This window comes from Pongo abelii, chromosome 1 (assembly GCF_028885655.2).
Source record: "Pongo abelii isolate AG06213 chromosome 1, NHGRI_mPonAbe1-v2.0_pri, whole genome shotgun sequence".
Classification (NCBI taxonomy): domain Eukaryota; kingdom Metazoa; phylum Chordata; class Mammalia; order Primates; family Hominidae; genus Pongo; species Pongo abelii.
Window position 1 is genome coordinate 36575159 of NC_071985.2, and position 11827 is coordinate 36586985.

The 11827-nt window shown below is 47.1% G+C and overlaps 2 protein-coding genes and 1 pseudogene across 5 annotated transcripts in view; 1 reads left to right on the forward strand and 2 right to left on the reverse strand.

Moving 5' to 3' along the window:
* The window catches only part of FLVCR1 (FLVCR choline and heme transporter 1), a 42218-nt gene extending 38890 nt beyond the window's left edge, over positions 1-3328 (reverse strand). For 2 of the 4 annotated variants that reach the window (XR_008510024.2, XM_054520702.2), the window contains exon 1: positions 2389-3328. Coding sequence is in view for 2 of the 4 variants with exons in the window: in XM_054520702.2 (XP_054376677.1) it covers positions 2389-3126 (738 nt within the window). In the remaining 2 variants the exon portion in view is untranslated. The remainder of the gene's footprint in view (positions 1-2388) is intronic. The other 2 variants (XR_008510029.2, XM_002809468.6) reach the window with 2 other exon arrangements.
* Positions 3329-3657: 329 nt separating this feature from the next.
* TATDN3 (TatD DNase domain containing 3) overlaps positions 3658-11827 on the reverse strand; it is a 70435-nt gene continuing 62265 nt past the window's right edge. Inside the window, exon 10 of the mRNA XM_054520745.2 lies at positions 3658-4953. Within this exon, the coding sequence (XP_054376720.1) occupies positions 4867-4953 (87 nt within the window). The 3' untranslated portion in view covers positions 3658-4866. The remainder of the gene's footprint in view (positions 4954-11827) is intronic.
* Positions 5230-6705, forward strand: LOC112132323 (small ribosomal subunit protein eS28-like; annotated as a pseudogene).

The window sequence follows — 11827 nt, forward strand, 5'->3', positions numbered from 1 at the left end:
GTGCCAAGACTGGGGAGACCACGTAATTTACTATCCATCTAGAATACTCTTCAGAATGAAAGGGACTTCATTAGTAATTATACCAGACAACAGGTGTACCACCTGGACTATCCCAAGCAAACTGGGACATATGATCATGGTAGTTAAGAGGGCACTTTGGGGGAGCACCTTATATAGAAATATTATTCAGCTATCAAAAAGAATGAAAAGAAATGGGGTTCAGAAAAAGTTCCTGGAGGAGCAAAGATCTGAATAAGAAATTGGAGTTAGTCAAGTGAAGAAATATTCCAAGCCAATAGGACATTACATACAAGGCCAGGAGGGAAAGGGCATGACCTTGTGAGAAACTGTAAGTAGGCATAGTTCTGCACAGAGCAGAGAAAGCATACGTCTGTGGGGACAGGGGTCGTGGAGACAGATAAAGTGGAAGGGCTGGCAGGAGGCAGATCTGGAGGGTCCCATATGTCACATTAGAGTGTTTGAATTTTATCCTAAGGACAATGGAAGCCACTGCAGGGGGTAAGGATGTGCCCTGAACAGATTCGCACGTTGTAAAAGACCACACTGGATGAATGTGAGAACAAAGGGAAGAGAGCAAGGGCTACAGATAGGGAGGACAGTTAGCAAGCTCTAGGTGAGAGCAGTGGGTGGCCCAAACCAAGATAGTGGCATTAGAGATAAAGGGAAATGAGCAAGGAGAAAGCAATTTTGAGTGGTGTGTTCCCATGAGATATCCAAGTAGACTATCCAGCTGGCCAGTATCTGTATGAGTCTGAAGCTCCTTTATTTATTCAACATGGTTTTATGGAGAGTAATAAATGCTGGTGATACAGCTGTGTACATTCAGACCACATTCCTATTTTCATGAAACTTACAATCTAATGGTGGGGATGAGAGAAAAGTAATAGGTAAGTAACATACAAACATGTAAACAATAACATATGAGACAGGGATGAGTGCTATAAGGAGAATTAAAGTAAAATAATGTAAAGAGAGTGATCGGGCAACTCTAAATGGCATCAAGAAACGCTACTGAATATTTAAAAATGAATTTAAACTGAGAGATGTGTGACAAAGAGAATGTAATCATGGCCGGGCGTGGTGGTTCACACCTGTAATCCCAGCACTTCGGGAGGCAGAGGTGGGCAGAGAGCTTGAGCTCAGCAGTTCGAGACAAGCATGAGCAACATGGAGAAACCCCATTTCTACAAAAAAAAAAACAAAAAATACACACACAAAAAAAAACTTTATAATAGCTTCTGTCCAAACCTGCAGATGCAACCAACTCAAGTATCCGTCATGAATTATTTTGGACAGACAAACAACTATAGTTCAACCTACTCCATCTTCTGTACTTTTAGATAAGGGAAATGACTATAAAGCAATAAGCATGTGGATTCTCATGCCTCGGCCACCTGAGTAGCTGGAATTACAGGCATGCACCACCATGCCCCACTAATTTTTGTGTATTTGGTTTTGCCATGTTGGCCAGGCCGGTCTCAGACTCCTGGCCTCAAGTGATCCGCCTGCCTCAGCCTCCCAAAGTGCTGAGATTACAGGCGTGAGCCACCACGCCCAGCCCAGAACTTTTGGTTAGCAGTCATTTATGTGTCCCTTATGTGCCAGGCACTGTGCTGACTACTAATATATGAAATTAAAAGGGAGCTGTTCACAATGACCTCTCAAAACGGAAACAATCTTCCCAGAACCCAATACCTTCCTTTCACAGATACACTGGTGACAAAAATAATACCCCAAGTCTTGTTCATTACTGCACTGACAAATTTTCCATGTTAGGCATACACAAGCCAATACAGTTAATTATTATTATTATTATGGTTATAGTTTATTATAATTATTTGAGAGAGAGTCTCACTCTGTCACCCAAGCTGGAGTGCAAAGGTGCGATCTCCGCTCACTGCAACCTCCACCTCCCGGGTTCAAGAGATTCTCCTGCTTCAGCCTCCTGAGTTGCTGGGACTACAGATGCCCGCGAGCAGGCCCGGCTAATTTTTTTATTTTTAATAGAGACGGGGTTTCCCCATGTTGCCCAGGCTGGTCCCGAACTCCTGACTTCAAGTGATCCACCCACCTCGGCCTCCCAAAGTGCTGGGATTACAAGTGTGTGCCACCGCGCCTGGCCCAGTTAATTATTTTATAGGTAATTTTCAAAGCAAGATAACAACGTCGTTTGGAAAATTCTGTCCTTACAAAGAAATTTATAGCCCTCTTCAATCCAAGACGGCCTCCTATTCAACGGCTTCATCTCCTCTTTTATAGACAAATACCTCCTGGGGCAGTTCATCCATACAGGCCGTAGTTCTCACGGCCTATGCTTTTTTCTGGTCTTTTAAGGATCTGACTTTCACCTACCACTCCAGTACTTACCTGATTGCCCAGCACGGCGGTGGCACAAGCTGTGGACACCTCTTTGGGCCCAAACCACACTGAGGCGATGCGGGAGGGCAAGCCCAGGATGAACACCTGGGCCACCGAGCACAGGCACTGGCCCAACATGGTGACCCAGAAGAGATGCTGCTGCACACTGCCGCACTTGATCCAGGCACCCAGGCAGTTGAGGCCGGAGCCCAGCAGGGCGGTGAGCCGCAGGCCTCTGGTGTCCAGCAGCCAGGTGGCCGGGAAGATGAGGGGCACGTAAGCAAGCATGTACACCATGGACAGCCAGTCGATGTGCAGCAAGGTGACACCGTAGAAGCCCTCGAAGACGTTGCTAATGATGCTGTACTGGATCCACTGAAAGGCGTTTACCAGCGAGTACAGGCTGAAGATCAGGAGCACCACGAAGCGCCGCGGGGAGAGCGCCGTCCGGGGCAGCGGGGTGCTCTCGGCCCCCGGGGTCTCGGCTCCCGCGCCCGCAGGCAGCAGCCGGGCCTGGGTCTCCTCTTCTGGGGCCAGTGGAGTCTGAGGCCCGCCCAGAACTCCCGAGGCGGCAGCGAGGCTGTCCCGGGGGGCCCCATTCACCGGGAAGGTGCCCGCTTTGGGCCCGTTCTGCGGCTCCACACTCTCCTTCCCAACGGGCGCGCCCCTCGGCAACGGGAGGTATCCTTTCGCGAGCGGGTGTCCGGGCGCCACCGCCGCCCCCTCCTCATCGTCTGGCCGCGCCATATCCCAGGCTCCCCGGCGCCACCTCGCTCCCCGGCGCCACCTCCCTCCCCGGCCCCACTCCCCGACTCCGCTCCCCCGGCCCACAGCCCGAAGTCCTCCTGGGACCCCACCTCCAACCCCTCGGCCCACCGCTCCTTCCCTGGTGGCGCGCGCCGCGAAGTGCAATCCGCGCTGCCGCGTGAACAGATGACGGTGTCCTCCCCCGCGCCGCGAAGCAGTCACCTCTTGTCTGGTCCCGCCCCTAGAGTCGCGCGTCCTGCATGACGACGGCCCTCCGGCCAATCAGCGTGCGCTTTTGTCCGGCGCGAGAGCCAGTCGGGGAGCTGCCTGGCGAGAACTGCGGGAGGCGGGGGAGGAAAGCGGGCGGGGAGCGCTGGCTGACATTTTCCTGCCCGGAAGGATGCATGGACCGGGGTCTCCTGCACCTGAGGGTGGGCGGGAGGCGGCCCCGCGGGTTGTGTTGCTGGAAAAAGGGGTCTCGATCCAGACCCCAAGAGAGGGTTCTTGGGTCTACCGCAGGGAAGAATTGGAGGCGAGTCACAGAGCGCAGTGAAGGAAGCAAGTTTATTGGAATCTACTCCGTTAGAGAGTGCAAGTCCTCACACTGCAGGAGGAGGAACTCCCGTCCTTCGGTAGTGTCACTACTTAGAGGCAACTGTGAGGAGCTGTGATTAATCGTGGAATGTGCTGATGTGCCCACTAAAGGTAGAGGCTGTTGGTGCACTAATGACTATTAATCCTTCAACCTAAGCCTGCGCATTGACATTATCTCTGAGTAGAGGGTCGGGCCCGGCGCGGTGGCCACGTCTGTAATCCCAGCACTGTGGGAGGCCGGACAGGAGTCTCCCTTGAGCCCAGGAGTTCGAGACCAGCCTGGGCAACATACTGAGATGCCATCTATTTAAAAAAAAAAAAAAAAAAGCAAGTAGCCAGGCGTGGTGGTTCATGCCTGTAGTCCCAGCTACTCGGGAGGCTGAGGCAGGAGAATTACTTGAACCTGGGAGGCGGAGGTTGCAGTGAGCTGAGATCGCACCACACTGCCCTCCAGCCTAGCCTGGGCGACGGAGTGAGACCTTGTCTAAAAAACAAAACAAAACAAAAAAAAACTCCGGACATCTGGACAATTCCGCAGACTTGGTGGGAGATGTCCTGTATGGCCATAAATATTGTGGAATTATAATTGTTGGTCAGCTTAGAATGCGGCTATTTTCAGACCTTTAGCATTAACCTTATAGGTGCCCTGTGAGTGCCTAGTTACTCACTTTAACATGCAGTCGCTCTGGCCATGTTTTATTAAACCAGACGCCTGGTAAGCAGTGGCTCCTCTAACAAGTGGGCAGCTTGGAACTGGGAACGAGAGAGCCACCGAAACAGAAAGAGGGAGACAAAGAAGTGGGCATCACCCTCAGCTCCACAAGGGCTTCCCAAGGGCGCTGTACCGTATGCAGGCGCAGGACGAACTTTATTTCTCGCCCCAGCATCGCTGTCCTTGTCAGTGAGACCCTGGCTTTAGGGCAGACAGGACCACGTTTCATAAATTCATGCTGTCCCAGCAGAGGAATAACGCCAGAAACTGTTCCAGTACAACCAGAGAGAGAGTCCATGAGAAATCTGCCCTTGTGAAGTTGGAATCCCCTCAACCTCACCCCGCTGACTTGAATGAAGCAACTGAGACGGGCTGTGATGGAGCAGATCCGGTTGCTCGACCTTCTCGCTTGCACCAACACATGTAGTTAATAGTTACTGGACATGCACATTCAGTGGGTTCAGTGGGTTCCAGGTACCAAACTTGTGTTGAATGGTATGTGCCAGACACCGTCTTGAGATCTGGAGAATAAAAAAATAAAAACGAAACATCCAGAGCACAGTAGCCTTGCGGTCTTCCTGGACTAGAGAAAATTCAGCCCTTCTGCTCCTTGGGAAGCTATGTTTGGGGGGGAAAAAAAAGAGAGAGACTCCAAAGAATTTGTTATTAAATTGAAGTTGAAACTAGGTGTATATAGTACAAGAGTTCTTACCATGCATTTAATCTTAAAAAGTGCTGATATCTAGAACCCTAAAACCTTGCACTTTTTTATTGCCTCTTACATTATTATTTTGGTCATGTACGAAATATATCAGGCATCTCTCGGTACAGGTGAAATGCTACATGTTCTAGACTAAGGAATAAGTGCATTATTATAATGTCTTCCTTGGCCAAACTGTATAAATCACCCCCCCCCCAACCCCGGCCAACATCCCTTCCCTGCTTTTTTTTCTTTCTTTCCTAGTGCTTACCTTCACCTAAAATGTCCTATATTTTTACTTTTTTTTCTGGTTTTCTTTTTTTCTTTTTTTTTTTGACAGTCCTGCTCTGTCACCCAGGCTAGAGTGCAGTGGCGCGATCTCGGCTCACTGCAACCTCAGCCTCCCAGGTTCAAGCAATTCTTCTGCCTCAGCCTCCCGAGTAACTGGAACTACAGGCCCGCGCCATCATGCCTGGCTAATTTTTGTATTTTTCTTTAGTGGAGATGGGGTTTCACCATATTGGCCAGGCTGGTCTCGAACTCCTGACCTCGTGATCTGCCCTCCTCGGCCTCGCAAAGTGCTGGGATTACAGGCCTGAGCCACCGAGCCCGGCCTCTTTTCTTTCTCTCTCTCTTTCTTTCTTTCCTTCTCTCTCTCTCTCTCTCTCGGCTGACCACCAAGCCTGAGTACTTTTTGTATTTTTTGTAGAGATGGGGTTTTGCCACATTGCTCAAACTGGTCTCAACTGATCAGCTCACTTCAGCCCCCTAAAGTGCTAGGATTACAGGCATGAGCCATTGTGCTGGGCCTTTTTCTGGTCATTTTCTCCCTGCCCACTAGCATGTGAGTTCCATAAGGGCAGGGCTGAAAGTTTTGTTGCTTTTTGCTACCGCTACTATTTTTCAAGAATTTGTAACCAGTGTACTTTGTGCGAGTACCTAGCACATAGTAGGTGTTCAATAAATATTTACTGAGTACAGCTAATGAGCACTGAATTACCGTGAATATTTTAAATAATTACTTGCTTTGTAAAGAAATCTATTTCTTCTCTCCGCCCAACTGCTGCTGCATCGCCATCACAGACACCAGCCATGTGCAGCCTATCTAGCTAGCCAGGGTCACCAAGGTCCTGGGCAGAACCAGCTCTCAGGGACAGTGCACGTGGGAATTTATGGACGACACAAGCCACTCCATCATCCACAGTGTAAAAGGCCCCATGCACAAGGGCTATGTGCTCATCCTGTTGGAGTCAGAGTGAGAGGCCTGGAGGTTGCACTGAGCTTGGCTGCTCACTGGGTCTTGGATGTTGGGTTCCACCACTTGGTCCGTGAGAATGCTGTGCCATGATCTGCTCCTTTATTTTATTTGCCAGCCACACAGGAATTGAGATATGCATTTAAATAAAGTGTTTGTCTGCAAATTAGAAAGAAAAGAAAGGAAAGAGACAAAGAAAGAAGAGAGAAAGAAAGAGAAAAAGAAAGGAAGGAAGGAAAAAAGGAGGGAGGAGAGAAGGAAGGAAATCTTGTTTTTAATTATTATTTTTTATTTTTATTTTATTTTATTTTATTTTTGAGACGGAGTTTCGCTCTTGTCACCCAGGCTGGAGTGCAGTGACGCGATCTCGGCTCACTGCAACCTCTGTCTCCTGGGTTCAAGCGATTCTCCCTCCTCAGCCTCTCAAGTAGCTGGGATTAAGGCACCCGCCACCACGTGAAATCTATTTCTTAAAAAAAAAAATCTTGGCCAGGCACAGTGGCTTACGCCTGTAATCCCAGCACTTTGGGAGGCCGAGGCGGGTGGATCACAAGGTCAGGAGATCGAGACCATCCTGGCTAACACGGTGAAACCCCATCTCTACTAAAAATACAAAAAATTAGCCGGGCATGGTGGTGGGCGCCTGTAGTCCCAGCTACTCCAGAGGCTGAGGCAGGAGAATAGCATAAACCCAGGAGGTGGAGCTTGCAGTGAGCCGAGATCGCGCCACTGCACTCCAGCCTGGGCGATAGAGCGAGACTCTGTCTCAGAAAAAAAAAAAGTCTTGCAAACTTCCAGAAGGAAGGGAAGGAGGGAGGGAAATCTATTTCTTTCTTTTTCTTTTCTTTTTATTATTATTATTATTTTTATTATTATTTTTTTTTTTTTGACACAGAGCTTTGCTCTTGGAGTCCAGGCTGGAGTGCAGTGACACAATCTCAGCTCACTGCAACCTCTGCCTCCGAGGTTCAAGTAATTCTCCTGCCTCAGCCTCCCAAGTAGCTGGGATTACAGGTGCCCACACCCGGCTAATTTTTGTATTTTTAGTAGAGACAGGGTTTCTCCATGTTGGTCAGGCTAGTCTAGAACTCCCGACCTCAGGTGACCCACCTACCTCAGTGTCCCAAAGTGCTGGGGTTACAGGCATGAGCCACCATGACCGGCCACCATTCTAATTTCTTAATCTTGTCTTCTTTCTCTGGCTTCAGTGGTAGATATTTATTAAGCAGTTTAAACATGAGTCATAATTTATATCAAATGTTTGGATGTATAACATAAAATGAACCTTAATCTCTGTCAAAAAAGATACTACTGGGAGCATTGTTTGGCTAGGAGTCAAGATGAGATTGAGCTACATTATGGGTGTGGAATGCCAAGTCAGAGAGATTTGAATAAGTAACACTTCAGCAATATGGGATCTGGACAGCATCCAGGAGCCAAGGTCCAAGATGCTAGTAGGAGTGATGTAGCTGTCCCTGAACAAAGGTTACCCACAGTTTACGAGCCTCAGAGGTTAAGATGCAAACCAGAAAAATGCTAGTGGATGTGCAGTCCGTAATGTTTCATGGGGAGGTGGGTAGCTTTGGGCAACCTTGCCTTCAGTTTACTCCTACTAGCATCAGACTCTGTCCCCTGAGCAGCAGAGGCTATATGGTTCTATTCTGTGAAAAGATCAAGTTGGAAATGGAGGAGTAGAGGAGAAGGCTGGAAATCAGAATCCTCCCACATGTATTCTTCCCTCCATTGAGACATTTTATTTGTATGTATTTATTCCTGAAAAAAAAAAAAAAAGAGTCCCAGGATTTTTTCTCCTGTGTTTTTGTCTTGTTTCTTCTCAGTCCATGATGCCAGTTGAGGTCATCAGTACAGCGAAACCAAACTGGTGAGATGGGAACAAATTATTCTGTCACTTTTCTAGATCTTTTTTTTTTTTTTTTTTTTTTGAGATGGAGTCTCGCTCTTGTCGCCCAGTCTGGAGTGCAATGGCGAGATCTTGGCTCACTGCAACCTTCGCCTCCCGGGTTCAAGAGATTCTCCTGCCTCAGACTCCCGAGTAGCTGGGATTACAGGTGCCCACACCACACTTGGCTAATTTTTGTATTTTTAGTAGAGATGGGGTTTCGCCATGTTGGCCAGGCTGGTCTCGAACTCCTCAAGTGATCTTCTGGCCTCGGCCTCCCAAAGTGCTGGGATTACAGGCGTGAGCCACTGCACCCGGCCCATTTCTCTAGATCTTCGAATTGTACATCAAATCTGGAGCTGATCGCTCCACACTTGTTTAACCTGCCTATGAGGTTCACAACAATTTTCCCAGCTCTGTGATCATCAATGACTTTGAATTCACCAATATAACCATGCTTCATCATCACAGTTAGAAACCAGACCATGACTTTAGAGCATGACCTAATTAAGAACCTGGCATGTGGGTCTCTTTTTGGCATTCATGCACACCATTATGGTGGCACAGAAAGATGATGGAAACTATTTGTACATTTTTGTGTAAAGGTACTAGAGATTTAATTCTGCAACGGCAGAGTTTCCTGTCCTAAAATATCTCTGAGGATTTGCTAAGGCAGATCCTGCCTTTCATGTCTGGCTTAAAATTTACCTGTTGCGTGATTTAAATATAACCAATGTCAAATCACAACTAAATTTTCCATGTTACATCTGGTTCTTATTCCTTTGGGCATGATTTAATTTATCATATTAGCTAGTTGACATGTTGGCTTTAAAGATCATGAGATTCAGGCTGGGCAAGGTGGCTAACACCCGTAATCCCAGCACTTTGGGAGGTCGAGGCTTGTGGATCACCTAAGGTCAGGAGTTCAAGACCAGCCTGACCAACATGGTGAAACCCTGTCTCTACTAAAAATACAAAGTTAGCCAGCCAGTGCTAGCAATTTTAAAACTCTCTTTTATAATTTTTAACTGCTTAATTTGAATTGATTGAAACATGTACTATCTCTGTTCACCCCCACTTCACATATCCAGAATTGATCCAGGTTTTTAGAGCCTAAAGGCTTAATTTGGGGATGGGGGTGTTATTTAAGAAACTAATATCAAAATTAAAATTTAAAATGAGGTTGGGTGCGGTGGCTCATGCCTGTAATCCCAGCACTTTGGGAGACTGGGGCAGGTGCATCACTTAAGCTCAGGAGTTCAAGACCAGCCTGGGCAACATGGCGAAACCCCTTCTCTACCAAAAAAAAATACAGTATTTAGCTGGGCGTGGCGGCGCATGCCTGTAGTCCCAGCTACCTGAGAGGCTGAGGTGGGAGGATCGCTTGAGCCCAGGAGGTCAAGGCTGCAATGAGCTGAGATCACGCCACTCCAGCCTAGGCAACAGAGTGAGGCCTTGTCTTAAATAAATAAATAAATAAATAAAAATAGAGAGAGAGAGATACAAGCCTTCAGAGACCCTCATATTAACTTCATGGTAAATCTGCCTCTGCTCACCCCTCCCACCTGTAGCAATTAATATCTTCATTTCCATATTTACTCTGAAAAAACTGTGCAACTGCTTCACATGTTTCCTCTTGATTCACTAATTTGTAACTCACTTACTGAAACTCTGATGAAAGAATTGAGTTAAAAAATAAATAGACCTCCTTCCCAGCCCTGGCCTGTTCAGAGCATCTACTACAGAAGGAGTCTTAAGGGTTTTGTATGTTTAAAGTTGAGAGACCAAATAGCTCCTGAAAACTGTAATTAGAGGGAATGCCATATGGAGACAGGGCACAAGGAGAACTCAAACCCCTGTAAACCAAAAATGAAATATTCTAAGCCCCCAATTTACTAAACAGATTCAACCTCCCACTTCAGCCTCCCAAATAGCTGGGATTACAGGTGCATGCAACCATGCCCGGCAAACTTTTGTGTTTTTGTAGAGATGGGGTTTCGCCATGTTGGCCAGGCTGGTCTTGAACTCCTGACCTCAAGTGATCTGTCCACCTCACCCTCCCAAAGTGCTGGGATTAGTGAGCCACTGCAACAGGCCTCTAACACTTATTTCTGAAGTTTTTTTTCTTCCCTCCTTCTCGGAAGCCCCTTCCTCCCTCTCTTGTTGCCTTAAGGTACCTTCACCCTGGCTGGGCCCTATTGTTCTTTTATCAGTTTTTTGTTTGTTTCTTTAGCCTACATATGCTCTTCCACCTGGGTTATACAAATGCAAAGTTCATCCTAGTTCCATGCTGGGCCTTATTATTAACAAGAACTTTCTGAATCTCTTAAGATGTAGTGAAAGCAGATATACATAAACTATGTTGAACTAAACTGTATTTTCTAAAAGTAAATAAATGTGTTGGCTGGGAGCGGTGGCTCAGGCCTGTAGTCCCAGCACTTTGGGAGACCGAGCAGGAGGATGGCTTGAGCTCAGGAATTCGAGACAAGCCTGGGTAACATAGTGAGACCCTGTCTTTACAAAAAATACAAAAATTAGCCAGGCCTGGTGACACAAACCTATTCTTCCAGCTACTTGGGAGGCTGAGGTGGGAGGATGGCTTGAGCCCTGGAGGCGGGGGTTGCAATGAGCCAAGATCATGCCACTGCACTCTAGCCTGGGCAACAGAGCAAGACCTTGCCACCAAAAAAATAAAATAAATAAATGTGTTAAAAAATGCACTGCCCACCTTTGAAGGCAGCAATGGCACTATGAATGATCTGTAATTTCTTGAGTCAGCTTGTTTCTTGAGTTGCTCCTCCATGTAGTGAGTTAGTTAGTTAGTTTTGCCGGGCCCCCTTCTCCACATTGGAAACATTCCAGAGTGACCTGAAGATTTTTTTTAAAAAAAACTGGAGACCTCCTCTTCTTAGAAAAGAAATATATGAATAAAATAACTTTCCATGTAGCCTGGGCAACATGGCAAAACCCCATCTCTATGAGAAATTTAAAAATTAGCCAGTTGTGGTGGTCCACGCCTATAGTCCCAGCTACTCAGGAGGCAGAGGTGAGAGAACCACCTGAGTTCAGGAGGTCGAGGTTGCAGTAAGCCTCAATCACACCACTGCACTCTAGCCTGTCCGATGGAGTGAGATCCTGTCTCAAAAAACAAAACAGGCCAGGGAGGCCAAGGTAGGCAGATCACCTGAGGTCAGGAGTTTGAGACCAGCCTGGCTAACTTGGTGAAACCCCATTTCTACTAAAAATACAAAATTAGCCGGATGTGGTGGCGCATGCCTGTAATCCCAGCTACTCAGGAGGCTGAGACAGGAGAATCACCTGAACCTGGGAGATGGAGGTTGCCGTAAGCCGAGATCGTGCCATTACATTCCAGCCTGGGCAACAAGAGTGAAACTCCATCTCAAAAACCAAAACAAAACAAAAATAAACAACAACAACAAGTTCCTCATGTAAAATATGAAGTTTTAATAAAACCAATAAAGTAGCTACCACTTACTGAGTACTTACAATGAATCTTTAGATTAGAACTCTTCTTCATTG